The 27,361-nt window shown below is 46.7% G+C and overlaps 1 protein-coding gene across 1 annotated transcript; it reads right to left on the minus strand.

Moving 5' to 3' along the window:
* Positions 1–3,484: 3,484 nt before the first annotated feature.
* On the minus strand, positions 3,485–27,339 carry LOC130381027 (uncharacterized). Its single transcript, XM_056588448.1, is given in 24 exon segments — positions 3,485–5,067; positions 5,598–5,661; positions 6,296–6,579; positions 7,057–8,247; positions 8,770–8,889; positions 9,445–9,511; positions 9,665–9,846; positions 10,456–10,522; positions 10,702–10,983; positions 12,187–12,361; positions 14,556–14,562; positions 14,876–16,669; positions 17,191–17,254; positions 17,437–17,711; positions 18,221–18,353; positions 19,485–19,851; positions 21,757–21,787; positions 21,906–21,996; positions 21,998–22,081; positions 22,083–22,954; positions 23,737–23,803; positions 23,983–24,266; positions 25,126–25,258; positions 26,063–27,339. Coding segments are annotated over 24 exon segments (7,962 nt in total). The 5' UTR covers positions 26,426–27,339; the 3' UTR covers positions 3,485–4,102.
* Positions 27,340–27,361: the final 22 nt, after the last annotated feature.

Here is a 27,361-nt window from a genome sequence, read left to right on the forward strand (position 1 = left end):
GTAATTCAGTTTCGCCTAGTCAAAACTGAATTACAGATATCTCTAACTATCGTTTCGACTAGTCAAAACTACGTCACAGATATCTCTAACTGTCGTTTCGACTAGTCACAACTACGTAACAGATATCTTGAATGAAGTTGTTGATATCTACAATGTAAATTCTGGATAGTCAAACTTAGTTAATAAATGTCAATTCGGCTTGCCATACACCCAGACTCTCTGAGGTGGCGCCGCGCGTCCAGTACCTCCTGGACGTGGGCGGGGTCGGCTGCGCGAAAGGGCCGTGACGTATTTTTGTACGCGACGCAAACAACACATACACAAACCGCACATGGGACAGAACCCACATAACAACAATGGAGGACATCGATGCGATGGTATTCGTGCTGCTCGGTCTGGTGCTTTCTGTCAGACACAAAAGAGAAGAGAGTCAGAGAAGGCTGCACGCGGCGAGACAAAATACACTGGAAAAGTCCCGGAGAGTGTTGGAGTATATACAACAGTGTGAAGCCGAAGATGAGAGGAATCAAGCCTCCAAGAAAAGACGCATCCAGGTAAGCTAACTGTTGCTAATGCTAGCTAGCTCGTACAAAATAAGTCCAGTGTGCAACGTTTTAATGATTGCAAGCCATTTCTATAAGTACTAAAATATGTAGCGTGTGTGTGTGTGTGTGTGTGTGTGTGTGTGTGTGTGTGTGTGTGTGTGTGTGTGTGTGTGTGTTTCAGATGCTACTCTCTGGTGGGATGTGATTGTTCCCGGCTTCACAAACGAGCAGTGGGTGGAGAACTTCAGGATGTCTGAAGAAACGTTTGGTGTCTTGCCGCTCCAATTTCCGCGGATGTGTGCCCCTGAAGAAGAGAGTGGCCATTGCACTGTGGAGGCTCGCTACTGGCTCTGAGTATAGGAGTATCGGACATCTTTTTGGAGTCAGCATCACAACTGTGTGCCGGTGTGTGCAGGATTTTTGTGCTGCAGCAGAGACATTGTTGGTCGCCGGAACAAATCCGTTTTCCAGACGAGGTGAAGTTCCGCGAAATGGCTACCTACATTGAGAACAGGTGGGGGCTCCCACACTGTGTTGGTGCTATCGATTGGATCCCACATACCAATCCTTGCACCACAGGACTATCACTGTGACTTCTTCAACCGTAAAGGCTGGCACTCCATCCTCCTTCAAGGTGTTGTCGATGGAAAGGGGCTGTTTTGGAAGGTGTTTGCTGGACTGGCAGGGAGCATGCATGATGACCGAGTTGGATGTACAACCAGCAGAGCCTGGGGTGGCAGTGGCGGGCATCAATGTACGGGAGGGTCTAATGCAGTTCTTGTTGGTGAATAATTAACATGTTAGAATACATTTTTAATTTGCCATGCAGGTATACACTTCACATTTTGTATGTTATTGTGAGAACATTAAACTTTTGTACTTTTCATACACGTCTCCACTTTTGTTTTATCATATTTGTAAAGGTTACCAAGATTTACTGGCATTAAATGCTAAAACATTTAAGAAAAATCTAGTATAACATTTGACGGGAAAATACACTAGACACCTTTTAAAAAATGTGAACTAGGTGCTGGTTCCTTTCTGAACCGTAATTAATATATAGGGGAAAAGGACAGCACTGGTCCTATCACTAAAGTTACATTTAAACATTTACACATTATTTGGTAAGATCGTATGCCCTGTTTACACCTACCCGATAGTGGGCCCCGATGGTGCCCGATGTAACTATATAAACTACTTTCAAAAAGGTGGAATATACACTATTTACAAAAAAGTGGAATATATATTATATTTTTTATATATATATATATATAATATAAACTTGACTTTAGAGGGTCCAGCCCTGGGGCTGGGGGAGTGGTTCACACACGTCGGTCACGCATTGCCTCCACAAGCTGGCCGAACACACCAAGGAAGGATCGGTGGAACTCAGCAGTCTGTGCCGCCTCCTCTCTTCTCAATGCAGCTCCCTCGCTTCTCGGGCATCATTGAGGAGCAGCTGGAGGTGGTCGTCTCGCTGGGCCCGGGTCCCATCCTGTTGGGCGATGTCATCAGCGTGCATTTCTCCGAGACAGTCCGTCACCTGAGCTGAGTGCTCCCGTTGAGACGGGCTCCTTTTTCGCTTGTTTAGACAACAATGAAGACAGGTAGAAATGGGAGGTGGTTAACCACAGCAAGTTTTAAAAAATGTATTGGGAAAATACAATTGAAGCTAAAAGCTAGATGTGAACTATTTCTTACCAGTGGTGCTGGACGTTGGAGAAGGTGGTTCTGTGGGCGTGGGCGTGTTGAAGCTGCTGCTGGGGGTTCATCACTGTCGATGTTAACCAAACCGTCTTCGGTTGTACACAGGAAGTCTTGAACAAAAGTGTACATGCACAACATAAGTAAATGCACAGTGCACACCATATGGCAACACTTAAAAATAACATTAATCAGTTCAAGTGGCGTGAATAGCGTCAATGCTGGAGCATTCACACTATTGTTATTCAAACCTTTATTACTTTTACTTCTTTCGTACGTTTTTTGGACCTTCATAACTCCTTCAAATCTTCAGCCATTTTAACCATACGAATACAAAAATGTTCAGCTCTTTAAGGACATGTGGGGTCACCTTTCAGCTTTTTTCGGTAACATCGAATGTTGCTTTCAAGCAGACTATGGACTGGGTTCATAAAAACACTTACCATCATTATCAATTTCCTCCAACAAACCCAATGGCCGAGTCGATGCCACTCTCCCTCCCGTTGTTCGCCGGTCTGTGCCCGTAAACGGCGTCCATTTGGTCGTACCACTTCCATGATTTGCGGTTCGACCCACTCCTGCCGTTCTGGTCCTTAATGGCCTTGTAGTCGCGTTTAAGCTTTTTAAGCTTATCCCGACACTGCACGTACGACCTGGAGTAACCATGGTCTTCCATCAACTTGGCGACCTCCTTGTAAACCTTTTCATTTCGGGTGGCGCCGTCAAGCTCTTTTTGAATTTTCTCCTCGGCCACAAGACACAGAAGCCTGGACCACCGTGAAGAGTTACTATTATTAGCAGGCATGTTGAAGAAGTTGAAGAAGTGGAATATGTTGGCTGCGGCGCTGCTATGGCTGTTACCAGCATGGTTGCCATGTCGCTCTCTCGCACTCTCTGGCCAATCAGTGGCCGGCCGTCTGCCGACGTCACCTTTTAGCATCGGCTCAGCTCGCTTGGAACCTAGAGCGAGGCGGTACTAAAAAAAGCAGCCACTTCAGGTACCAGATACCATGTTTTCGCGTTGGAAACGCCAAAAATGCGAGCCGAGTCGAGTCGGTACCATGCAGTGGAAAAGCGACATCACAGACCTCTTGTCTGCCCCTCGACACCTCAATTCACACCTACCTACTCCACCCCTCCTCCCTGCTCTGCATCATGTCCTCTACAACCTGAGGACCTCACCCCTCCCCCAACTGTCACCTCTACAGTGTCCCCTCACGCCTGCCCTGGTGAGAAGACAGCTAACGAGACTCCACTCCGGCAAAGCTGCAGGCCCCGATGGTGTGTTTCCCAGGGTGCTTAAAGCCCGTGCCCCCCAGCTGTGGGGAGTACTGAGTCTGGTCTTCAGCCTGAGCCCTCACCACCAGAGGGTCCCCGTGCTGTGGAAGACGTCCTGCCTCGTTCCTGTACCTAAGAAGCCGTGTCCCAACGGCCCTCAGGACTACAGACCGGTGGCCCTGACGTCTTACGTCATGAGTAGGGCTGGGATAAACGATTATTTTTTAAACGATTAATCTAGCAATTATTTTTTAGATGCATCGATTAATCTAACGATTCATTTTTTCAGTCCGATTAGAATTCAATTCGATTTGATTATCGATTATCTCCCCATTAATTGACTGACAGCAATTTATACATGTTGATTTACATACCTGAATGAAAAAACATGAATTCCTTAACACTGCAATACATGTTTATTGCCTTTAAATTATTAACAATAAAAACAGAAAGCGAATCAAAAGTTGGAAAGTGTTTAGTCTGCAATGTTCAACAAATACAGGATAGAGGTGTCAAAGCATCTTGTACCCCATGTTAAAGCACCCCATTGTCCGTGTGCATGAGCATGTGCACTTCTAACCAGAGTGAGTCCTCACGTGAATCTTCAGGGCGGAGCCATGACTGAAGCGCATCGTGCATTGGTCACACTTGTAGGGCTTCTCCCCGGAGTGAGTCCTCATGTGGATCATCAGAGAGCCTTTCCGACTGAAGCGCATCCTGCATTGGTCACACTTGTAGGGCTTCTCGCCGGAGTGAGTCCTCATGTGGATCTTCAGGGTGAAGACACGACTGAAGCGCATCGTGCATTGGTCACACCTGTACGGCTTCTCGCTTGTGTGAGTCCTCATGTGGGTCTTCAGGGCAGAGCTCTGACTGAAGCGCTTCGTGCATTGGGCACACCTGTAGGGCTTCTCGCCAGAGTGAGTCCTCATGTGGAGCTTCAGCTTGGAGCTCTCTCCGAAGCGCTTAATGCATTGGCCACACCTGTAGGGCTTCTCGCCGGTGTGAGTCCTCATGTGGATCTTAAGGTGGCTTTTCCGACTGAAGCGCTTCGTGCATTGGTCGCACTTGTAGGGCTTCTCCCCGGAGTGAGTCCTCATGTGGATCTTCAGGTCGCTTTGCCATTGGAAGCGATTCATGCATTGGTCGCACCGGTACGGCTTCTCGTCGTTGTGGGTCCTCATGTGGACGATCATATTGGCATCGTTGGGAATAACCTTGCCACAGACACCGGGCCGGCCCTTGCGGCCGCCCTGATGCCCAGTCAGCTCCTCAAGGCGGACCAGCCGCACGCTGCAGTTCAGGCTCTTCGCCACGCTGTGGTCTGCGGACAGCGAGCTCAAGGCCTCCAGTTCTGACGCGGCAAAGAGGGTGTTATGGACGTCCACTGCCAGTGGGCCCTCCCCTTGTCCGTAGACGCTCAGGATGCGCAGCTCCCCGCTGTGACTTGACATGTGGGAGGAGCCAGGGGCGTCCACACGCAGACTCTCCGAGGTGGCGCCGCGCTGCGTGCTGCAGTCTCTGATGTCATTGACGTCTTCTTCAGAGAGGAAAACAAAGACGGAGAGCAAGTCAAGGTTTTAATTCATTATTGGCACAAAGGGATTCAGTATGTACTATGTACACACTGTGTATTGGAAGAATTATATTTTATATTTCTTTCTGTCCAACTTCTATTTTTAGATTTATGCATTTTCATTGTTGGGTTGGTTGGTTGGTTGTGGGGGGTCAAGGGTCAAAGGCTCCAGCTGAGATGGCACCGCTTCGTGTCCGCCTTTTAAGGATGTGGGGAGGTCATAAAAACACAACCCAGGTCACCTGTTGTAGCCTCATCACATGTTATACCAATACTGTATAATGGGAGTCACAGCATTCCTGACACCTGTTTGCCATGAAGAAGATGTAAATCATTCTACTATGAACTGTGTAAGTACCCCTCGTGTTTTAGCAGGGCTCTGGTCATGATGCTTTTCCTGGCTGAGGACCAGGCTTTATAGCACAGGTAGAATCTAGTACATTCTCAGCTGATCCAGGTCGTTTACTTGCATGGATGCAATGTGTATTACTAACCTCCAGCGTGCATGCTTCCCCCAATATCCTCTTCAACCTTGATTGAAATGGTGTCTGGGGTCTGCTGCTTTCCACATAAAGAAGGAAACACACACAATGACATATTCGTTCAATTGCACAGAATAGAAAATGCCAACATATTCTTTATTTTGCTAACCACTTTGCTGACAAAGCATTGTGAGGAAAGTTTGTCTGGTACTTTCCCTTAGATCGACCATCATTCGTCTTTGTTAAATGCGACTGCATCACCTTCTCTCCCATGATGGTCAGCAGCTCACGGATTTCACCGTCTCTCCAGTTACAACTTTTCATGTTGATATCGCTGCATCGTCTCTGTTGTAGAGACAATGCAGCAACACCTCTACCCAAGCCTCGCCCCTAGAACCGCAAAGCTGTCTTATCGCATTTACATCAACATGAAACTGCCAATATGTGTAGGGTCCGAGAGGGTAAATTGGGGTGCGAAATCAAGCCGCTAAATTACCTCGGTCAGTGTAAACGCGCGGTCCATGCAGGGAAAAAGGTGGGGATCGTTTTTACACCCCATATTTGGCAGTGTAAAAACATTTACCTAATCATAGAGCCTCTACAGAAAGTACACACCTCTATTAGAGGTGTGTACTTTCTAAGGCTTTGGGCTGGGGGTTTAACAGAGGACGCCTCTCTTTTGGATGGTGAATAAGAAGATGATTTCCAACCTGCACACTCAGCTCCTCGTGGCAGACCAGCCGCTCGCCGCGCTCCAGGCTCTTGGCCGCACTGTGGTCCGCAGACAGCGAGTTCAGGGCCTCCACTTCGGACGCGGTGGAGAGGGTGTCATGGCCGTCCACCGCCAGTGGGCCCTCCCCTTTTCCGTGGACGCTCAGGATCTTCAGTTCCTCGCTGTGGATGGACATGTGGGAGGAGCCTGGGGCGTCCACACCCAGAATCGCCGAGGCGGCGCCACGCTGTGGACTGCGGTCCCCAAAGGCATCGCAGTCTTCTGCAGAGGGAAACATTTTTTACAGAAAGTAATTGTTTTGATACACTGTTTCAGTAAAATGAGTAGACTCCACAGAGGTTTAGGGGTGTGGGCTTGCAAGGGACCAACTGAGACCAACCTGCAGTGGCGTCGCTAGGCTGTTTTATTCGGGGCTAAAGCCCCGGATCTTTTTTAATTAGCCCTGAATCTAATTTCTGGGAAAAAAATGAAATTATACTCTTCTTGAATAAATCATCTAATTAAAAATGAAAAATGAAAACAAAACTGTCTGAGATTCTGATGATGTTTATGGATGTAATAAAAATGAACTAATAAGTAATTGCAAGAAATGGATAAAGTGTAATTGATAATTCCACCGCTGTCTGAATTAGAATTATGATGTGGAGTTACAGCGTGCCTTAAATATTCCCCCCGTTCCAAGATGTTTTATATCATGTCAAGATTTATATGCCACCCCAAAATAATCTCTGGTCTCACCCTGGCCATCCCATTCAAAATGTTCTTGCTCCGCCACTGAGCTCTTCATGTATTGGTCGCACCCGTACGGCTTCTCGCCGGTGTGAGTCCTCATGTGGATCTTGAGTTTGGAGCTCGGACGGAAGGTCTCCGTGCATTGGGCACACATGTAGGGCTTTGCGCCGGAGAGATTCCTCATGTGGAGCTTCAGCTTGGAGCTCTCTCCAAAGCGCTTCTTGCATCGTTTACACTTGTAGGGCATCTCCCCGGAGTGAGTCCTCATGTGGGTCTTCAGGGTGCCTTTCAGACCGAAGCGCTTCGTGCATTGGTCACACTTGTAGGGCTTCTCCCCGGTGTGAGTCCTCATGTGGGTCTTCAGGGCGGAAAAATGAATATAGCGCTTCACGCATTGGTTACACTTGTAGGGCTTCTCCCTTGAGTGAATCCTCATGTGGATCTTCAGGGTGTCTTTCAGACTGAAGCTCATCGTGCATTGGTCACATCTGTAGGGCTTCTCCAATGAATGAGTCCTCATGTGGGTCTTCAGGGTGCCATTCAGACTGAAACTCATCGTGCATTGGTAACACCTGTAGGGCTTCTCCCCGGAGTGAGTTCTCATGTGGAGCTTCAGGCTGCCTTTCTGACTGAAGCGCTTCGTGCATTGGTCACACCTGTAGGGCTTCTCGCCGGAGTGAGTCCTCATGTGGATCGTCAGGTCGCATTGCCGTTGGAAGCGCATCATGCATTGGTCACACTTGTAGGGCTTCTCCCCGGAGTGAGTCATCACGTGTCGGTTCAGGTAGCCTTTCCGACTGAAGCGCTTCATGCATTGTTCGCACCGGTACGGCTTCTCGACGGTGTGGATCTGATTGGCCTTGTTCGGAATAACCTTGCCACCCAAGACACCGGGCCGGCCCTTGCGGCCGCCCTGATGCCCAGTCAGCTCCTCAAGGGGGACGAGCTGCACGCTGCAGTTCAGGCTCTTGGCCACGCTGTGGTCAGCGGACAGCGAGCTCAAGGCCTCCAGTTGTGACGCAGCGTGGAGGGTGTCATGACCGTCCTCCGCCAGAGGGCCCTCCCCTTGTCCGTAGACGCTCAGTTTCAGATCCCTGTTGTGACTTGACATGGTGGAGGAGTGAGGGGCGTCCACACGCAGACTCTCCGAGGTGGCGCCGCGCTGCGTGCTGCAGTCTCTGATGTCATTGCCGTCTTCTTCAGAGAGGAAAACAAAGACGGCGAGAAAGTAGTGGTTTTAATTCATTATTTGCACAAAGGGATACAGTATATTCTTTGTACACACTTGTGTCTCTGGGAAGAATTATATTTTGACATTCTTTCTGACTTCTATTTGTGGATTATGCATTTCCCTTGTTCCCCTTGGGGGGGTCAAGGGTCAAAGGCTCCTACTGAGAAGGCACCGCTAGGTCTCCGCCTTTTAAGGATGTGGGGAGGTCATCAAGACACAACCCAGGTCATCTGTTGTTTCCGATCACCTGCTTTACTAATACTGTAGTTATAATGGGAGTCAGAGCAGATTCATCATTCCTGACATTTGCCATGAAGAAGATGTAAATCACTCTACGATGAACTGTATAAATAGTCCTCATGTTTTAGCAGGGCTCTGGTCATGATGCTTTTCAAAAGAGGACCAGGCTTTTTAGCGCAGGTGGACTTGAGTACATTCTCAGTTGATTCAGGTCGTTAGCTTGCAAAGACGCAATGTGTATTACTAACCTAGAGCGGGCATGTCTCCACAGATATCCTCTTCAACCTTGATTGAAATGGTGTGACTGGCCATGTGGGAGGAGCCAGGGGCGTCCACACCCAGACTTTCTGAGGATGCGCCGCAGTATTCTGCAGAAGGAGAAAAAAATAAAGAGAAAGTAATTGTTTCGATACATTATTTGCATGAAGGGAGGCAGTGTATATTTGTACACGTGAAAGAAACTTTTTAAATATATGTGTACGTAACATTGACCCAGAGGGTTTAAAATGTGTACAGCCGACACAGATTGACAGTTTTGGAGAGGGATGTCTCCTCCAGCACCCTCCCCCCTAGACTCAAAGCTCAAGCGGGGGCCAGGTGAAGGAAACTCAACGAACACCAGCGCAAAATGATCTGAGCACAACATGACATGCAAGACAAGCGTAAATATTCTATTTTGACAATAACAAGCGACATTGTGTCCTTCCTTATAAGATGATCAGCTAAAATACATACATTTTGAATTCAGTGATGTTTGGGAATGATAAACCAGCTCATGTGACATCTGTCTTAAAACCCTTTTGACTCGTGTTTTAGCAGGGCGCTGGTCATGGAGGACCAGGCTTTTTAGCGCAGGTAGACTCGAGTACATTCTCAGTTGATTCAGGTCGTTTGCTTGCGTAGATGCAATGTGTATTACTAACCTACAGCGGGCATGCCTCCACCAACCTCATCTTCAACCTTGATTGAAATGGTGTCTGGGGTCTGCTGCTTTCCATACAGAAGGAAACACACACAAGACATATTCTTTCATTTTGACAGAATATTTGCATCACAAATGTGTGTGCTTGCTATGGGTGTGTGCTGGAGTTGTAACAGAGGAAGCCTCTCTTTTGGATGGTGAATGAGAAGATGATTTCCAACCTGCACACTCAGCTCCTCGTGGCCGTCCGTCGCCAGAGGGCCCTCCCGTTTTTCGTGGACAATCACAATCTTCAGCTCCTCCCTGTGACTGGCCAGGTGGGAGGAGCCAGGGTCGTCCACACCCAGACTCTCCGAGCTGGCGCCGCGCTGCGTGCTACGGTCTCTAAAGGCAGCGCAGTATTCTGCAGAGGGAGAAAAAAAGACAACGTCATTGTTTTGATACATTAAAGCCGTAAAAGGCGGCAGTGTGTATTTGTACACGTGAATGAAACTCTTTAAATTTATGCATGTGTATGTAACATTGACACAGAGGGTTTAAAATGTGTACTGCAGACACAGATTCACAGTTTTGGAGAGGGACGTCTCCTCCAGCACCCTCCTCCCTAGACTCAAAGCTCAAGCGGGTGACCAGTTGGGGAAACTCAACGAACACCAGCGCAAAGTGATCTGAGCACAACATGACATGCGAGACAAGCGCAATACTCTATTTTGACAATAACAAGCGACAACGTGTCCTTCCCTGTAAGCTGATCAGCTAACATTTATACATTTTGAATTTGAGAAGAGTTTGAGAACGAAGCAGCTCATGTGGCATCCGTCTTGAAACCCTGTTTCGACTCTTGACTGATTCCATCTTTGAAATGCAACTCCCAAGTTTGACTCGTGTTTTAGCAGGGCGCTGGTCCTGGGCTTTTCTAAAGAGGACCAGGCTTTTTAGCTCAGGCAGAATCAAGTACATTCTCAGTGGATCCAGGTCGTTTGCTTCCGTAGATGCAATGTGTATTACTAACCTACAGCGGGCATACCTCCATCAACATCCTCTTCAAGCTTGATTGAAATGGTGTCTGGGGTCTCCTGCTTTACACATAAAGAAGGAAACACCCACAAGACATATTCTTTCATTTTCACAGAATAGTTGTTAATCCCCACTTACGACACATTGAATCATAAAGGTGTGGGCTTTCTATGGGTTTGTTTTAGAGTTGTAACAGAGGAAGCCCATCGTTTGGATGGTGAATGAGAAGATGATTTCCAACCTGCACACTCAGCTCCTCGTGGCGGACCAGCCGCTCGCCGCGCTCCAGGCTCTTGGCCGCGCTGTGGTCCGCAGACAGCGAGTTCTGGGCCTCCACTTCTGACGCGGTGAAGAGGGTGTCATGGCCGTCCACCGCCAGTGGTCCCTCCCCTTTTCCATGGACGATCAGGATCTTCATTTCCTCGCTGCCACTAGACATGTGGGAGGAGCCAGGTGCGTCCACACCCAGACGCTGGGGTGGCGCCGCGCTGCATGCTACGGTCTCCAAAGGCATCGCAGTCTTCTGCAGGGGGAGAAAAAAAAAGACAAAGTCATTGTTCTGATACATTATTTGCATTAAAGGAGGCAGTGTGTATTTGTAACATAGTTGCATAGGCCGCGGCCGCTTGGGGTCCCCATAGGGGGGGCCCCCCAACCAACCAAAACTAAGGGTTCGGAAATAAGCGGCTCAAATAAAAGAAAAAAAGCTAGCTAGCGAGCGAGCGAGCGAGAGAGAGAATCAAGCAATAGATCACTTCAGTCAGTGGCATGTGCTCATTATACCACTGTGAAGGGGGTCGCCGGCCCCTTCACAGTGGTATAATGAGCACATACCACAGCCTGTCGTGATCTATTGCTTAATTATATGTAGGCCTATTCGGCATATTGAACCGTCGGCCTAATGCGCCTCCTTTTTGACTTATCGGACAAACGGTCCTTCGGAACAATGGGTTCGGTTTTCGTAAAATTGAACCGTCGGCCTAGTGGCATGTCGATCTAATGGGAAATATTTCGGACCATTGAGACGTCGGAACAATGAGGTGTCGGAATTACGTGCAGGCCCCCGTCAATAGTAATAAGTGGGCGTATTGGTGCGTTCCAGGCAACCCGTAACCCGTGTTTTACACAACCTTCTACCCGTGAGAGAGCCCTGGAATGGCAGTCAAACCCGCAACTCAGCACCCGTGAATTCGTACCAGATCGATGTACTCCCAGCTCTAGCTCGTAACTTTGGGGCTAAAAAGTGGCCCTGGAAAGGAACGCAGCATTACCTCCTCATCAGTAAACGCTAGAACTACTGCGGTCACGTCGCTGGTAAAAGACAGTTGTATTCATTTGTAGTAGGGTGAGCAGACAGTCTTAAAGATTCGGAACATTCCCTTGGTATCCAAGCAGTAGAGATCAGTACCTGTACCCCCTTTGTTGAATTGTGCCCCTTCTCCCCCTGGTTTGCAGAGGTGCACGCTCAGTCAGAACGGTGATCCAAATAACAAACACACTCGCGTTACAGGGTGTGTGTGTGTGCGTGTGCGTGGGTGTGTGCGTGCGTGTGTGCGTCCGTGTGTGTTTGTGTTCACACACACATACCTGATGCCATCTCTAGCTTTGCATTAGCGACAGTAGCTGGGCTGTTAGCTTTAGAGCTAATGCTACAGCAACATTAGAAGCGTAACAAGGTAACCATACACAGTAAGCCAACAGCATGATACAGTGTTGGTTGACTTACTTGTCCGAGGTTTGTAGCTGAGCCATGGAGAGTTGGTACTGATCCAGACTTGATTTTCAGACGTTGAGCAAGTCCAGCTCTGTATTGGCCCAAGTTGAGGAAGCAGTCGTCGGTGAAATGTTTGGCGCAGACTGGCGGATCATTTCCAGAGAAAATCAAAATTAACCCACTCGTTCTTTAGAGGCTCGGATGAAGGAACAAAAAACATACTTATGTGTTCATTTGTACATCCAAACAATGCGCAACTACTGCGCTTCGCTCGTTTCCAACCCATGATGTCTCTCCAGGAAAGAACATTGTGTACGCGCAAACGGTCGTAGCTCATTTTCTCATGGGCTCCAGCCGGTCAAGCCCCTCCCATGTTATGCACGTCACACGCCAAGGCCTGCCTACAGTGCAGCACGTCATCGTGGTTAGTTCAGGGACAGTCGGGAATTCGGATACTCGGTCAAAGCAGCGCCTGGATTTGCCTGGATGTCGGATGTCATGTTGTTTTCCTCCTAGTAGCTACTACATAAACGTTTACTAAACGAACGAGTTCAAGAAAAATTGAAATATTGAATTATTTGAAATTATTATTGATGTGAGGACACCTTATTCCACTATAGCAACAATGTAGCCACGACCGTGCATTATTATTGTCTATGACTTTTTGAATGAAGATTAATTTGTATTTTTTATTTGTATTTATATTTTTGATTGATTTACATTTTTAATAAAAATCAAGTGAACATAAAAAACGTGTTTGCACTGTCTTTCGCATATACATATTGTGTTTTTGCTATTAATAAATAGGTTTGTCATCGTTTATGTCACTAACAGAAACTAACTAACTAGAAGAATAATACAATGTTAAGGAGTGGAGAAGTGAGGCTTCATCAATTACCAGATTGTACAACAATCAGTCAAAGAAAGCATTATGCCATTTACCTATTTTCCAATGATGTAGTTCTACATTAGTCTAAAAGAAAGTTTTAGACTGAGAAACTTTTCTTTAACCACTTTTTAGGCAACCTCAATCTGTTAACCCCTCTGTATTCATACCGACTATTTTGTTTGCTCAAATATTTACCTATGCCAGACAGTTTTAGGCCTACCATCTGATCAGCCCTGTCTAAAATATTACATTTCTATAGAGGGCATCCAGTACATCTTTTGTACTTTCATCTTTTGTTATCTTATTTTTATTATCATACCTGAACTATTTTCTCACCCATACTGCGTCATGTCCTATGTATTGATGTGTCATAACCTTTGGTACTGTATTTGCCTGTTTGTGTGGAGTGTATTTTGGGACTTGTCCAGGTCATCAAGGGCAGTGGTACCAAACAAATGCAACCCCTTCCATGGAATATTATGATTGAATAAAGCCAATGATAGCAAATAATGAAAATCATTACCAAAATTAGTTTATATTATTCAGCAACAATAAACACTCTTCTGATCAAACTATGTAATGCAGACCAAGCCGTTCCGCTGCAAAAAAAAGTACAATTATCTTTACATCCTGCAGTGAAACAAGGGGAGATGTCCACCACTGCCACCACTGCTTTTCTCCTGATCCATGAAAGTGTTATAAAGTGGGTGATACTGGAGGCGGTTCTGAACGGCCTCGGACATCTTCAGTGTACATCTCTCGACTCCACCACCAAGTAGTTTACCCATCTGCCTGGCATCGTTGTGTGTGACACGACTTGCCAGCAGATTGGTAAAAATGACAAACTTGCAGAAGGTTTGTCATTTTTTTCCAGTCTGCTGGCAAGGTGTCACACTCAGTGATTGAGGCAAATCACTGTCCTATAGTCTATAGGACAGTGATTTGCCTCAATATCAGAATAACAACCAAATTCCTAATTTGAGTCAGTTTAAAGGAATTTCTATACATTCTCATTGGACCTAGATACCTCCCGTCCTAGATACCTACCGATTTCTTTGTTGTGTAGATTCCTTTAAATGTCTTGCAGCCATGTCCACTTCACCCATATTGTGTATTGCAATTTAGCTTGGTCTCTCCTCAGGCGAAAACTAAACTCCAAAATGGCCAGTCCCCCTCACCATTGTATTAACCCACGATGTGAACGTTTCCTATAAGAATCAACTAAAACCCCTCGTCTCATTGAATGTATGCTTGGTAACTTTGCTTCCTGTATCTTCCCATGATCAAGCGCCAAAATTAAATCAAATATTTTGCTGTCAGAAGTGTCAGAGAAACAAGTCATTCTTCATCACACATAAATTAATAACAATAAAAACGGAAAGCAAATCAAAAGTTGGAAAGCGTTTAATTGTGATATATATATATTTAACAAATACAGGCTAGAGGTGTCAATCCAGGCGTCCGGTTACCCCATGGCAAAGCACCCCATTGCCTGTGTGCTTGAGCATGTGCACACACAAATAGCTTGGGTCGCTGCAGCCAGGGCCGGTTCTAGCCCTTTGGTAGCCCTAGGCGAGATTCAGTTTTGTGCCCCCCGTTCCCATAGCGAGTGTTACCTTTTAATTGCCATTACTATACTAAACATCACTGAAGACTCATATTAACTAATATACCTTTACTTTGCTTGGCAGTTTTTTCACCCATTTATAGCTCTGCTATACCACATTACAAATAAAACAACGAGTGATGCGTGGACACCGACAGAAATGTTTCAGTTTTTTTTATTAATACGTTATTCTTATTATTTTCCGCCGGTTTGAGTCCTCATGTGGGTCTTAAGGGAGGTGCGGTAACTGAAGCGCATCTTGCATTGGTCACACCTGTAAGGCTTCTCGCCGGTGTGAGTCCTCATGTGGATCTTCAGCCCGGTGCTCTCTACGAAGCACATCGTGCATTGGTCACAACTGTAGGGCTTCTCGCCGGTCTGAGTCCTCATGTGGATCTTCAGCCCGGAGCTCTCTACGAAGCACATCGTGCATTGGTCACAACTGTAGGGCTTCTCGCCGGTGTGAGTCCTCATGTGGATCTTCCACCTGTTGCTGTTTCTGAAGCTCTTCATGCATTGGTCACACTTGTAGGGCTTCTCGCCGGTGTGAGTCCTCATGTGGATCTTCAGGGTGGAGTTCTGACTGAAGCGCTTTGTGCATTGGTCGCACTTTTAGGGCTTCTCCCTGGAGTGAGTCCTCATATGGATCTTCAGCTTGGGGCCCGTACTGAAGCTCTTCGTGCATTGGACGCACTTGTAGGGCTTCTCCCCGGAGTGAATCGTCATGTGGGTCTTCAGGGTGCCATTCAGACTGAAGCTCATCGTGCATTGGTCACACTTGTAAGGCTTCTCGCCGGTGTGAGTCCTCATGTGGATCTTCAGCCCGGAGCTCTCTACGAAGCACATCGTGCATTGGTCACAACTGTAGGGCTTCTCGCCGGTGTGAGTCCTCATGTGGATCTTCCACCTGTTGCTGTTTCTGAAGCTCTTCATGCATTGGTCACACTTGTAGGGCTTCTCGCCGGTGTGAGTCCTCATGTGGATCTTCAGCCCGGAGCTCTCTACGAAGCACATCGTGCATTGGTCACAACTGTAGGGCTTCTCGCCGGTGTGAGTCCTCATGTGGATCTTCCACCTGTGGCTGTTTCTGAAGCTCTTCATGCATTGGTCACACTTGTAGGGCTTCTCGCCGGTGTGAGTCCTCATGTGGATCTTCAGGGTGGAGTTCTGACTGAAGCGCTTTGTGCATTGGTCGCACTTGTAGGGCTTCTCCCTGGAGTGAGTCCTCATATGGATCTTCAGCTTGGGGCCCGTGCTGAAGCTCTTCGTGCATTGGACGCACTTGTAGGGCTTCTCCCCGGAATGAATCGTCATGTGGGTCTTCAGGGTGCCATTCAGACTGAAGCTCATCGTGCATTGGTCACACTTGTAGGGCTTCTCCCCGGAGTGAGTCCTCATGTGGCTATTCAGCTGGCCTTTCTGACTGAAGCACTTCATGCATTTGTCACACTGGTGGGGTTTCTCGCCTGAGTGAGTCCTCATGTGGACGATCAGGTCGCATTGCCATAGGCAGCGCTTACCGCATTGGTCACACATGTAGGGCTTCTCCCTGTAGTGAGTCATCACGTGGCGGTTCAGGTAGCCTTTCCGACTGAAGCGCTTCATGCATTGGTCGCACCCGTACGGCTTCTCGTGGATGCGGACGCGGATCTGATTGGCCTTGTTGGGAATAACCTTGCCACACAAGACACCGGGCCGGCCCTTGCGTCCGCCCTGATGCTCAGTCAGCTCCTCAAGGCGGGCGAGCCTCACGCTGCAGTTCAGGCTCTTGGCCACGCTGTGGTCAGCGGACAGCGAGCTCAAGGCCTCCAGTTCTGACGCGGCAACGAGGGTGTCATGGCCGTCCACCGCCAGTGGGCCCTCCCCTTGTCCGTAGACGCCCAGGATCCGCAGCTCCCCGTTGTGACTTGACATGTGGGAGGAGCCCGGGGCGTCCACACGCAGACTCTCCGAGGTGGCGCCATGCTGCGTGCTGCAGTCTCTGATGTCATTGACGTCTTCTTCAGTGAAGAAAACAAAGACGGGGAGAAAGTAAAGGTATTAATTCATTATTTGCCCAATGGGATACAGTATGTACTTTGAACACACTTGTGTGTATTGGAAGAATTATATTTTGACATTCTTTCTTTCTAACTTCTATTTGTTGATTATGCATTTTCCTTGTCCCCCTTTGGGGGGGTCAAGGGTCAAAGGCTCCAGCTCAGAAGGCACCGCTACGTCTCCGCCGTTTAAGGATGAGGGGAGGTCATCAAGACACAACCCAGGTCACCTGTTGTTGCCTCATCACATGTTATACCAATACTGTAGTCATAATGGGAGTCAGAGCTGATTCAGCATTCCTGACAACCGTCTGCCATGAAGAGGATGTAAATCATTCTACTATAGACTGTATAAGTTTTAGCAGGGCGCAGGTTATTATGCTTTTCAAAAGAGGACCAGGCTTTTTAGCGCAGGTAGAATCGAGTACATTCACAGTGGATCCAGGTCGTTTGCTTGCAAAGATGCAATGTGTATTACTGACCTACAGAAGGACTGCTTCCACCAATATCCTCTTCAACCTCGATTGAATTGGTGTCTGGGGTCTGCTGCTTTCCACATAAAGAAGGAAACACACACAAGACATATTCTTTCATTTTCACAGAATAGTTGTTAATCCCCATTTATGACATATTGAATACTAAAGGTGTGGGCTTTCAATGGGTCCGTTTTAGAGTTGTAACAGAGGAAGCCTCTCTTTTGGATGGTGAATAAGAAGATGATTTCCAACCTGCACACTCAGCTCCTCGCGGCAGTCCAGCCACTCGCCGCGCTCCAGGCTCTTGGCCGCGCTGTGGTCCGCAGACAGCGAGTTCAGGGGCTCCACTTCCGACGCGGTGAAGAGGGTGTCATGGCCGTGTGGGCCCTCCACTTTTCCGTGGACGCTCAGGAACTTCAGCTCCTTGCAGTGACTGGACATGTGGGAGGAGCCAGGGGCGTCCACACCCAGACTCTCTGAGGTGGCGCCGCGCTGCGTGCTACTGTCTCTAAAAGCATCGCCGTCTTCTACAGAGGGAGTAAAAAATGACAAAGTAATTGTTTTGATACATTATTTGCATAAAAGGAGGCAAGTATGTATTTATACACTCAACGAACACCAGCGCAAAATGATCTGAGCCCAACATATATGATGCATGATATACTGTATATACGATATGAGCACGACATGCGAGACAAGCGCAAATATTCTATTTTGACAATAACAAGCGACTAAGTGTCCTTCCTTGTAAGCTGATCAGCTAACATATATACATTTTGAATTCATTGATGTTCAAGAATCATAAACCAGCTCATGTGGCAGCTGTCTTGAAAACCCTTCTGGGCCCTTGACTGATTCCATCTTTGAAATGAAACACCAAGATTGACTCGTGTTTTAACAAGCCGCTGGTCATGATGCTTTTCCAAAAGAGGACCAGGCCTTTTAGCGCAGGTAGAATCTAGCATCGGCCTAGAATCTATTATGCCTAGAATCTACTTCCTCAAAAGTAAATGAGCTCAAGTTGGAAAGTGCATACCTTCAATTGTAAAGTGGGGCTGCAAAGTCTTTAAGGATAGCTGTGTGCCTACAGTATGTGTTTCCAGGTGGTCTGTCTGGCAGGCAACATCCCTTGAGGGAAGCTGCCGAATGGAAGCACTTGATGAGCTGGGCTGTGAAGAGACAACAAGGTCAAATTAGTACTCAATTTATTACTTTGTATATATTCCAGGTGCAAGTTGTAAGAAGATATAAGATAAGCATGTTTAGGCAATGACATTAGCCCCAGTAGCGGTCTTAACATAAAGGCATAGGCCGCGGCCCGCTTGGGGTCCCCATAGTAACCCTAACTCTAACCCAAAAAAAAAAAAAAGAATAATGTATATTTTCTTTTTTGAAATACACAAACAGAGACGAAGCATGACGATCCGAAACGCGAAAATAAAATTAAGGGTTAAGAAAAGAGCTAGGAAATAAAGTGACCCAAGCGGCTCAAATAAAAGGAAAAATAAATAAGACGCCGCTAAATATCTGGCAACAAGGCAGCCAAAGATGAACCACTCTTTTACGGCTACTGTTGGGGATACAGACAGGAACAAAACGTCCAAAGCGTTGAACATGCCGCCCGCTGCAGCAGCAGCAGCAAGCTGTGAAGTGGCGCTAGGTGAAGACCTGTGATAAGACGTCAATAAGTAGTAATAAGTGGGCGTATTGGTGCGTTCCAGCCAACCCATATTTTCACTACCTTCTACCCGTGAAAGTGCCCTAGAACATCAGTCAAACCAGCAATTCACTGTGATTTCGTACCAGATCGATGTATTCCCAGTTCCAGCTCGTCACTTAAGGGCTAAAAAGTGTCTCTGGAAAGGAACGCAGCATTATCTCCTCATCAGTAAACGCAAGAACTACTGCGGTCACGTAGCTGGTAAAAGACAGTTGTATTCGTTTGTAGTAGGGTGAGCAGACAAGTCTTAAAGATTCGGGACATTCCCTTGGTATCGAAGCAGTGGAGATCAGTACCTGTACCCCCTTGGTTGAATTGTGCCCCTTCTCGTGTTACCCCCCTGGTTTGCAGAGGTGCACGCTCAGTCGGAACGTTGAATCAAAAGCAAAGAAGTGTACAACACTCGCGGTGTGTGTGTGTTCACACACATAGCTGATGCCATCTACCTTTGCATTAGCGAGTCACTGGGTTGTTACTTGTTAGCTGCAGAGCTAATGCTACAGCAACATCATAATGGTAACACGGAAGCCATAGACAGTAAACCAACAACAATGTTGTAGTGATAATAAATATACAGTACAGTTGGTTGACTAACTTTTCCGAGGTTTGTAGCTGAGCCCCGGAGAGTTGGTACTGATCCAGACTTGATGTTAAGACATTGAGCAAGTCCAGATCTGTATTGGCCCAAGTTGAGGAAGCAGTCGTCAGTGAAATGTTTGGCGCAGACTGGCGGATCATTTCCAGAGAAAATAAAATTAACCCACTGGTTCTTCAGAGGCTCGGATGAAGGAACAAAAAGCATACTTTTGTATTCATTTGTACATCCAAACACTGAGCAACTGCCGTGCTTCGCTCGTTTGCAAGCCATGATGTCTCTCCAGGAAAGAACTTTGCGGATGCTCACACGGTTGTAGCTCATTTTCTCATGGGCGGTCGGGACATATTCTCTGGGCGGGCAAAGCCGAGAAAGGTACGGAACCCATAAAGGGACATGGGGTTAAGATGAATAAATAAACGTTTCTTGTGAGCACGAGAAAGTATCTGGGGAGAAGGTATGCAAATCACTGGTTGTGTGTGTGTGTGTGTGTGTGTGTGTGTGTGTGTGTGTGTGTGTGTGTGTGTGTGTGTGTGGTCCCAGGTACTTTTGCATACAATGCATAAGATGATCCTTTTTGCTTATTTTTTAATGCTTGATAAAAAACATTGAATGGATTTTTCAAATTCAAAACCGTTTGCCCACTACAGCCAATCAAATTTGACCGCCAAGTCGCCAAACAGGAAGTAAGCCGATATCTCAGCAGCCTTTTGACATATCATAACCAACCTTGGTACATAGACCCAGGGCCGTTGCTACAATTCCTGGGCCCCTAGACAAGATTTACTGATGGGCCCCCCTGCGCTGAATTGTTGACGGGGACGGGGGGGGGGTGGAAGGAGCACGTTGTTGACCGGGGAAAGCAATTGTTGACGGGGGGGGGGGGGGGGGGGGGGAGGGGGGTGTACTATGGAAGTACTATGGGCTGGTGATATAATAATAATTTAGAATAAAAAAATTTTTTTTTTGTGGGCCCCCCCTGGGCTGTGGGCCCCCTGTATCGTCATCACCTTTCACCCCTTATCGACGGCCCTGCATAGACCCATGACACCATCATGGGGACACCCAATTAATCTGGTGACCTTTGACCTCTAGGGGGGACTGTCATTAATGTAGATGTGTTTTAACTCCTCTCTCTTCCCATGAGTATTTTTCAAACTTATTTTCAATGTCTGATGATACTGTCAGACCTCCCCATATAGCTTATAAATTAGTTCTCATGGCCTCATCAGAACTTGGCCACCATGTTGAAAGTTGCCAAATCAGTTGTACATTTCCACAGGCCACAAATGATGTCCAATCTTCATGGAACTTGGCATATATGATCTTCAGACCAAGCTGAACAAATGTCTCAAACAGCTTTCTCAAATTCAAAACCGTTTGGCCGTGACAGCCAATCAAACTTGATGGCAAAGCAGCCCAACAGGAAGTAAGCCTGTTCTCAGCACATCTAACATATCATAGCCAAACTTGGTACATAGAGACTCATGACATCATTCTGGGGACATCCAAACTATTTGGTGACCTTTGACCTCAGGGGAACGTCAAACAGGAAGTGAGCTAATATCTCTGCAAGGCCTTCATGCATCCAAACCAAACTTGGCTCATAGTCTTATGACCCTATCCTGATGATGCCCAAATAATTTGGTGTGATTTGAATTTTAGGGGTGCGTTGTTAGTCTATTCCAGCCCTTAGAAAGCAACTTCAATGTATTTTCATTGTGATACCCATTTGCCAATAACTTTCATTGTCAGTAAAATCTAATCATATGTATTTTTTCATTGTCATATATCATATACCGTGTTACATAAAACTGATAACATATCAATCATATTCAATCATGTAAATCCGACATGCAGCATACAAACAGAACACTACTTCATTTATTTCAAAGTTAGTTGCGCTGAACAGCGCTCATTAATGGGTAGACACTGCACCCGTGTGGCACGTTTTCCGGACGTCTTCCAGCAAACTGTCCTTGAATTTGCACCTACCCATTGTCGCAGATTAGCCGGCAAGCACAAAGATAATCGTTTATATATGCAGCTATCAAGAAAGAAGCCTCTCTACATGTCCTTCCTGAAAAGCAAAAGAAAAAGAAAAAAATAAATAGTCCTGCCCCGACAAATTTAAGACCTTGAGTTACAGTATTTAAGACTAGCATGTGACATTTGTACCGAGTTTAAAACTTTAAGGCCTTAAATTTAGAAACAAGAATTTGAGACTTCTTAAGACTTTTTAAGGATGCGCGGACACCCTGTATGATTAATGGGAATAAAGGGCGCCACTAGAGGGCGCCCCCAACACATTTGTCACCCGCCTCGGCAATCTCCGAGTTCGCTTATAGCAACCGGCGGCCCTGGCTGCAGCTGGCGTTGCATTGCAGACACGCAGGGCTTATAAACAGGGGTGAGTCCTCGTGTGGATCTTCAGGCTGGAGCGCTTTGTGAAGCTCTTCTTGCATTGGTCACAGCTGTAGGGCTTCTCGCCGGTGTTGAGTCTTCATGTGGAGCTGCAGGTAGCCTTTCCGTCCGAAGCTCTTCTTGCATTGGTCACACCTGTAGGGCTTCTCGCCGGTGTTGAGTCTTCATGTGGAGCTGCAGGTAGCCTTTCCGTCCGAAGCTCTTCTTGCATTGGTCACACCTGTAGGGCTTCTCGCCGGTGTGAGTCTTCATGTGGGTCTTCAGGTTGGAGCACCCTGTGAAGCACATTGTGCATTGGTCACACCTGTAGGGCTTCTCGCCGGTGTGAGTCTTGATGTGATGCCTCAGGGTGCTTTTCAGTCCAAAGCTCTTCTTGCATTGGTCACACCTGTAAGGCTTCTCGCCGGTGTGAGTCCTTATGTGGCTCTTCAAGTTGGAGCCATCTGTGAAGCACTTCACGCATTGGTCACACTTGTAGGGCTTCTCGCCGGTGTGAGTCCTTATGTGGTTCTTCAAGCTGGCGCGCTCTGCGAAGCGCTTCACGCAGTGGTCACACTTGTAGGGCTTCTCGCCGGTGTGAGTCCTGATGTGCACCTTCAGGTGGCCTTTCCGTCCAAAGCTCTTCTTGCATTGGTCGCACCTGTAGGGCTTCTCCCCGGTGTGAGTACTCATGTGGACGATCATATCGGCATCGTTTGGTAAAACCTTGCCACCCAAGACACATGGCCGGCCCTTGCGGCCGCCCTGATGCCCAGTCAGCTCCTCAAGATGGACCAGCCGCACGCTGCAGTTCAGGCTCTTGGCCACGCTGTGGTCAGCGGACAGCGAGCTCAAGGCCTCCGGTTCCGACGCAGCAAAGAGGGTGTCATGGCCGTCCACCGCCAGTGGGCCCTCTCCTTTTCCATAGACGCTCAGGATCCGCAGCTCCCCGTTGTGACTGGCCATGTGGGAGGAGCCAGGGGCGTCCACACGCAGACTCTCTGAGGTGGCGCCGCGCTGCGTGCTGCAGCCTCCAATGTCTTGGGCGTCTTCTTCAGAGAGGAAAACGAATGCAGAAAGTAATTGTTATGATACATAACATAGATAGTTACATACTTGCATAGATGCAATGTGTATTAGTCAGTGCCTCCAGGATTTCGCGGGCCTTTTTTGAGATTGTTGCGGCCTAAAACGCTGATGTTGCGTGAGCTTTTCCAAAAAGTTGCGATAAGAGATTCGATTTTCCTGATGTTATTACCTGATGATTAGTTATTACTGAAAAAAACATTAATTAAAAGAACAAAAACACTGAGAAATGGTCCTATGAATAATTGATTCTTGATTCTTTCCGCGTTGGCAGTTGACTAGGATGCAACAGCCCGCGTCGTAGTGATCTGCCTCGTCGTCTGACGGCCTGCCTGCAGTTCTGCAGTTCTGTAGTTATGTTTTTGCGGTGGCAAAATGCTTATCAATTGAAGATTTATGCTTATGTTCAACCACAATATTGCATGCAGTGCAAGAAATATCCCGTTATTCATGTAGAATAACAGGATACTGCTTTTCGCGATCTACCGCAGTTATTTCATCGGCGAGTGTGAAACGTTGGACGTGCACATGCTGCATGAATGCTTGAATCCCTTGAACTTAGTAAACACGGAAGTAAAGCGGAAGGTAGTTTGTCGACGTCAGTTCAAGACGACGCCAATGATTTGCGGGAAAGTTGCGGTGGTTAGTTAATATTGCGACACCGGCCTGAATTTGCGGAGATTGGTTGATGTTGCGTTGAAGTTCCAAATCACAACATTGCGAAATCCTGGAGGGTCTGATTACTAACCTCCAGCGGGCATGCCTCCACCAATATCCACTTCAACCTTGATTGAAATGGTGTCTGGGATCTGCTGCTTTCCACATAAAGAAGGAAACACACACAAGACATATTCTTTAATTTTCACCGAACAGTTGTTAATCCCCACTTACGACGCATTGAATCATAGAGGAGTGTGCTTTATAAGGGTGTGTGCTGGAGTTGTAACAGAGGAAGCCTCTCGTTTGGATGGTGAATAAGAAGATGATTTCCAACCTGCACACTCAGCTCCTCGTGGCAGACCAGCCGCTCGCCGCGCTCCAGGCTCTTGGCCGCGCTGTGGTCCGCAGACAGCGAGTTCTGGGCCTCCACTTCTGACGCGGTGAAGAGGGTGTCATGGCCGTCCCCCGCCAGTGGGCCCTCCCCTTTTCCGTGGACGCTCAGGATCTTCAGCTCCCTGCTGTGACTGGACATGTGGGAGGAGCCAGGGGCGTCCACACCCAGAATCTCTGAGGTGGAGTTGCGCTCAGTGCTACGGTCTCCAAAGGCATCGCAGTATTCTGCAGGGGGAGGAAAAAAAAGACAGAAAGCACTGTTTCCCCTAGATTTCTTTGTAGCAGTGGTGCTGTGAGTTGTTAACCTAGCAACACTAGGGGGGTCCGCGGGCATGTTTTTTTGAGTCATACTGTATCTTCTGAACATATATTAACCTCTATGCAAACAGATAGATGATGTGTGTGGATGTCAGCATATTCTCATGTTTTCTAGGTCACAACTGTGCCTTTTGAACATATATTATCTCTATGCAAACAGAGACGCTGTACATGTGTGAATGTCAGCATTGTCTACAGAACCCACTCACTGGCGCCACATCACACCTAACATATAGGGGAAAGGTGATCAGCTATCTTCCACCATTAAAGTATCTATATGATATGTAGTAGGCCTAATAATAATCATAGTTTAACATTAAATGTAAGGTTAATTTCCACCATACCAGGTGAAGGAAACTCAACGAACACCAGCGCAAAATGATCTGAGCACAACATGACATGCGAGACAAGCACAATTACTCTATTTCGACAATAAGAATCGACAAAGTGTCCTTCCTTTTAAGCTGATCAGCCAACATTCATACATTATGAATTCAGTGATGTTTGAGAATGATAAACCGGCTCATGTGGAATCTGTCTTGAAACCCTTCTGGGCTCTTGACTGATTCCATCTTTGAAATGCAACTCCCAAGTTTGACTCGTGTTTTACACGGTCTGGGTCTGGTCTTGGGTTCAAAAGGGTGGGTTCTTTTCAAAAGAGGACAAGGCTTTGTGACGCAGGTAATATCTAGCATCAGCCTAGAATCTATGCTGCCTAGAATCTACTACATCAAAAGTAAATGTATTGAAGTTTGAAAGTACATACCTTCACTTTTAAAGTGGGACTGCAAAGTCTTTAAGGATAGCTGTGTGCCTACAGTAGGCGTTTCCAGGTGGTCTGTCTGGCAGGCAACATCCCTTGAGAGAAGCTGCTGAATGGAAGCACTTGATGAGCTGGCCTGTGCAGTGACAAGGTCAAATTAGTACTCAATTTATTACCTTGTATATGGTACAATTTGTAAGAAGATATATGATAAGCATGTTTAGTGAATTACATTAGCCTAATACTTAAATTAGATCTATGTAATGATCAAATTATATTACATCATTTAATTGATTACATATTTTTTAGTTCTTCTTAAAAGTTAATTTAATCTCTATACAATTACATCAAGCTCTGCAAAAATCTGCTAATAAACCATTCATTTGAATCAAGTGTGAGGGGGAAATATGAGTGGGGCTATGTATTTAGGAAGAGTTAACAAACCATCATTATCTCTTCATCGGTCAAACGCTAGAACTACTGCGGTCACGTAACTGGTACAACATTTACATTTACATTTAGGGCATTTAGCAGACGCTTTTATCCAGCAGACGCTTTTGTACAATACTGTTGTATTTGTTTGTAGTAGTAGGGTGAGAAGACATTCTTAAAGATTAGGGGCATTCCCTCTGTGCACAAGCAGTAGAGATCAGTGCCTGTACCCCCTTTGTTGAATTGGGCCCATTCTCGTGTGATCCCCCTGGTTTGCAGAGGTGCACGCTCAGTCAGAACGGTGATCTAAATAACAAAGAAGTGGACAACACTCGGGATACATTGTGTGCGTTCATACACATACCTGATGCTACCTAACCGACCCATTATCGACAGTAACTTGGCTGTTGGCTGTAGAGCCAATGCTACAGCAACATTATAAGGATAACAAGGTAACCATACAGTAAAGCAACACAATGAAATAGCGTTAATTTAATAATTTACTTACTTGTCTGCGGTTTGTAGCTGAGCCGAGGAGAGTTGGTACTGATCTAGAATCAATTCTCAGACGTTGAGCAAGTCCAGTTCTGTATTGGCCCAAGTTGAGGAAGCAGTCTTCGGTGAAATGTTTGGCGCAGACTCGCGCAGCATTTCCAGAGAAAATAAAATCAACCCACTGGTTCTTTAGAGGCTCGGATGAAGGAACTAAAAATATACTTTTGTGCTCATTCGTACATCCAAACACTGAGCAACTGCCCTCCTTCGCTCGTTTGCGAGCCATGATGAGTTCTCTCCAGGAAATAACTGTGTGTTCAAAACGCCTCGGAAACAAATATTCCGTGGAGCTTCTTTTGTTAAAGCATTGCCGCATTCAAATCAGCTCCGAGTTTCGGAAGAGTGTTCAAAGCACTTTCCTTCGAGCTTAATGTCCGACTCCGAACCTCCCGGGAACTCCGACCGTTTTGAATGCAAGACAGGAAATGACGGATGGTGTCCGATGCATCCGGAACACACCATCAGCTCATTTTCTCATGTGCGGTCGCCGACGCGACTTTCCGTCTCGTAAACGGTCGTTGCCATTTGAAACGGTCGATGCCATTTCCGAACATTTCCGATTGCGTCCGCTCTCCGATCTTGAATTGATTAGCCGCGTTGCCCAATCAGCGTTGAGCTTGACCCGACGTCACTGGCAGAGAGTAGTGAGCTTGGACAGAAGCATACGGCCGACATCTTTCTTTATTCTGTGTGGAAATAGTAACATAGTTACGCCATTAAATGCTTTTATGGAAACATTTTTAACGAGAAATGTGCATTTTACTTTCATAATGTTCGCTCGGTGAATGTGAAGGATGTTTGGTTTGATAGTTATGACGAAGAGGGAACGCTCCGTTCACTTGCATGGACAGAGTCTCTGGTTGCTAAGCAACCTCAACGTCTTGGCGGACTATATATCTGCTGATCAACACTACGAATGCTGGAAACACACCAGACACACCATGTGAAGTTATTTAACCCGATTATTGTTATTTATATCCGAGCATATCAGTCTTTATCATGGGTGTCTTTACGGGGACAGTTGCTGTTGGCATCTTACATTCAAAGGCCAACTGTGAATAATGTACTTAAGGTAATCATCCTTAAATTTTATTGATGAATAGCTGACAGATGTAAGTTTATTTTATTCAAATATCATCCCTTAAATTCAAACGGTTGCTAAGCAAAAGAGCCATTATAGCAAAAAATGTTGCAACTGTCCCAGGTCTCCTCTATTCAATCAATCATTATGTATGACTGGCATAGATAGTTT

The sequence above is a fragment of the Gadus chalcogrammus genome, chromosome 4 (genome assembly GCF_026213295.1).
Source record: "Gadus chalcogrammus isolate NIFS_2021 chromosome 4, NIFS_Gcha_1.0, whole genome shotgun sequence".
Lineage (NCBI taxonomy): Eukaryota > Metazoa > Chordata > Actinopteri > Gadiformes > Gadidae > Gadus > Gadus chalcogrammus.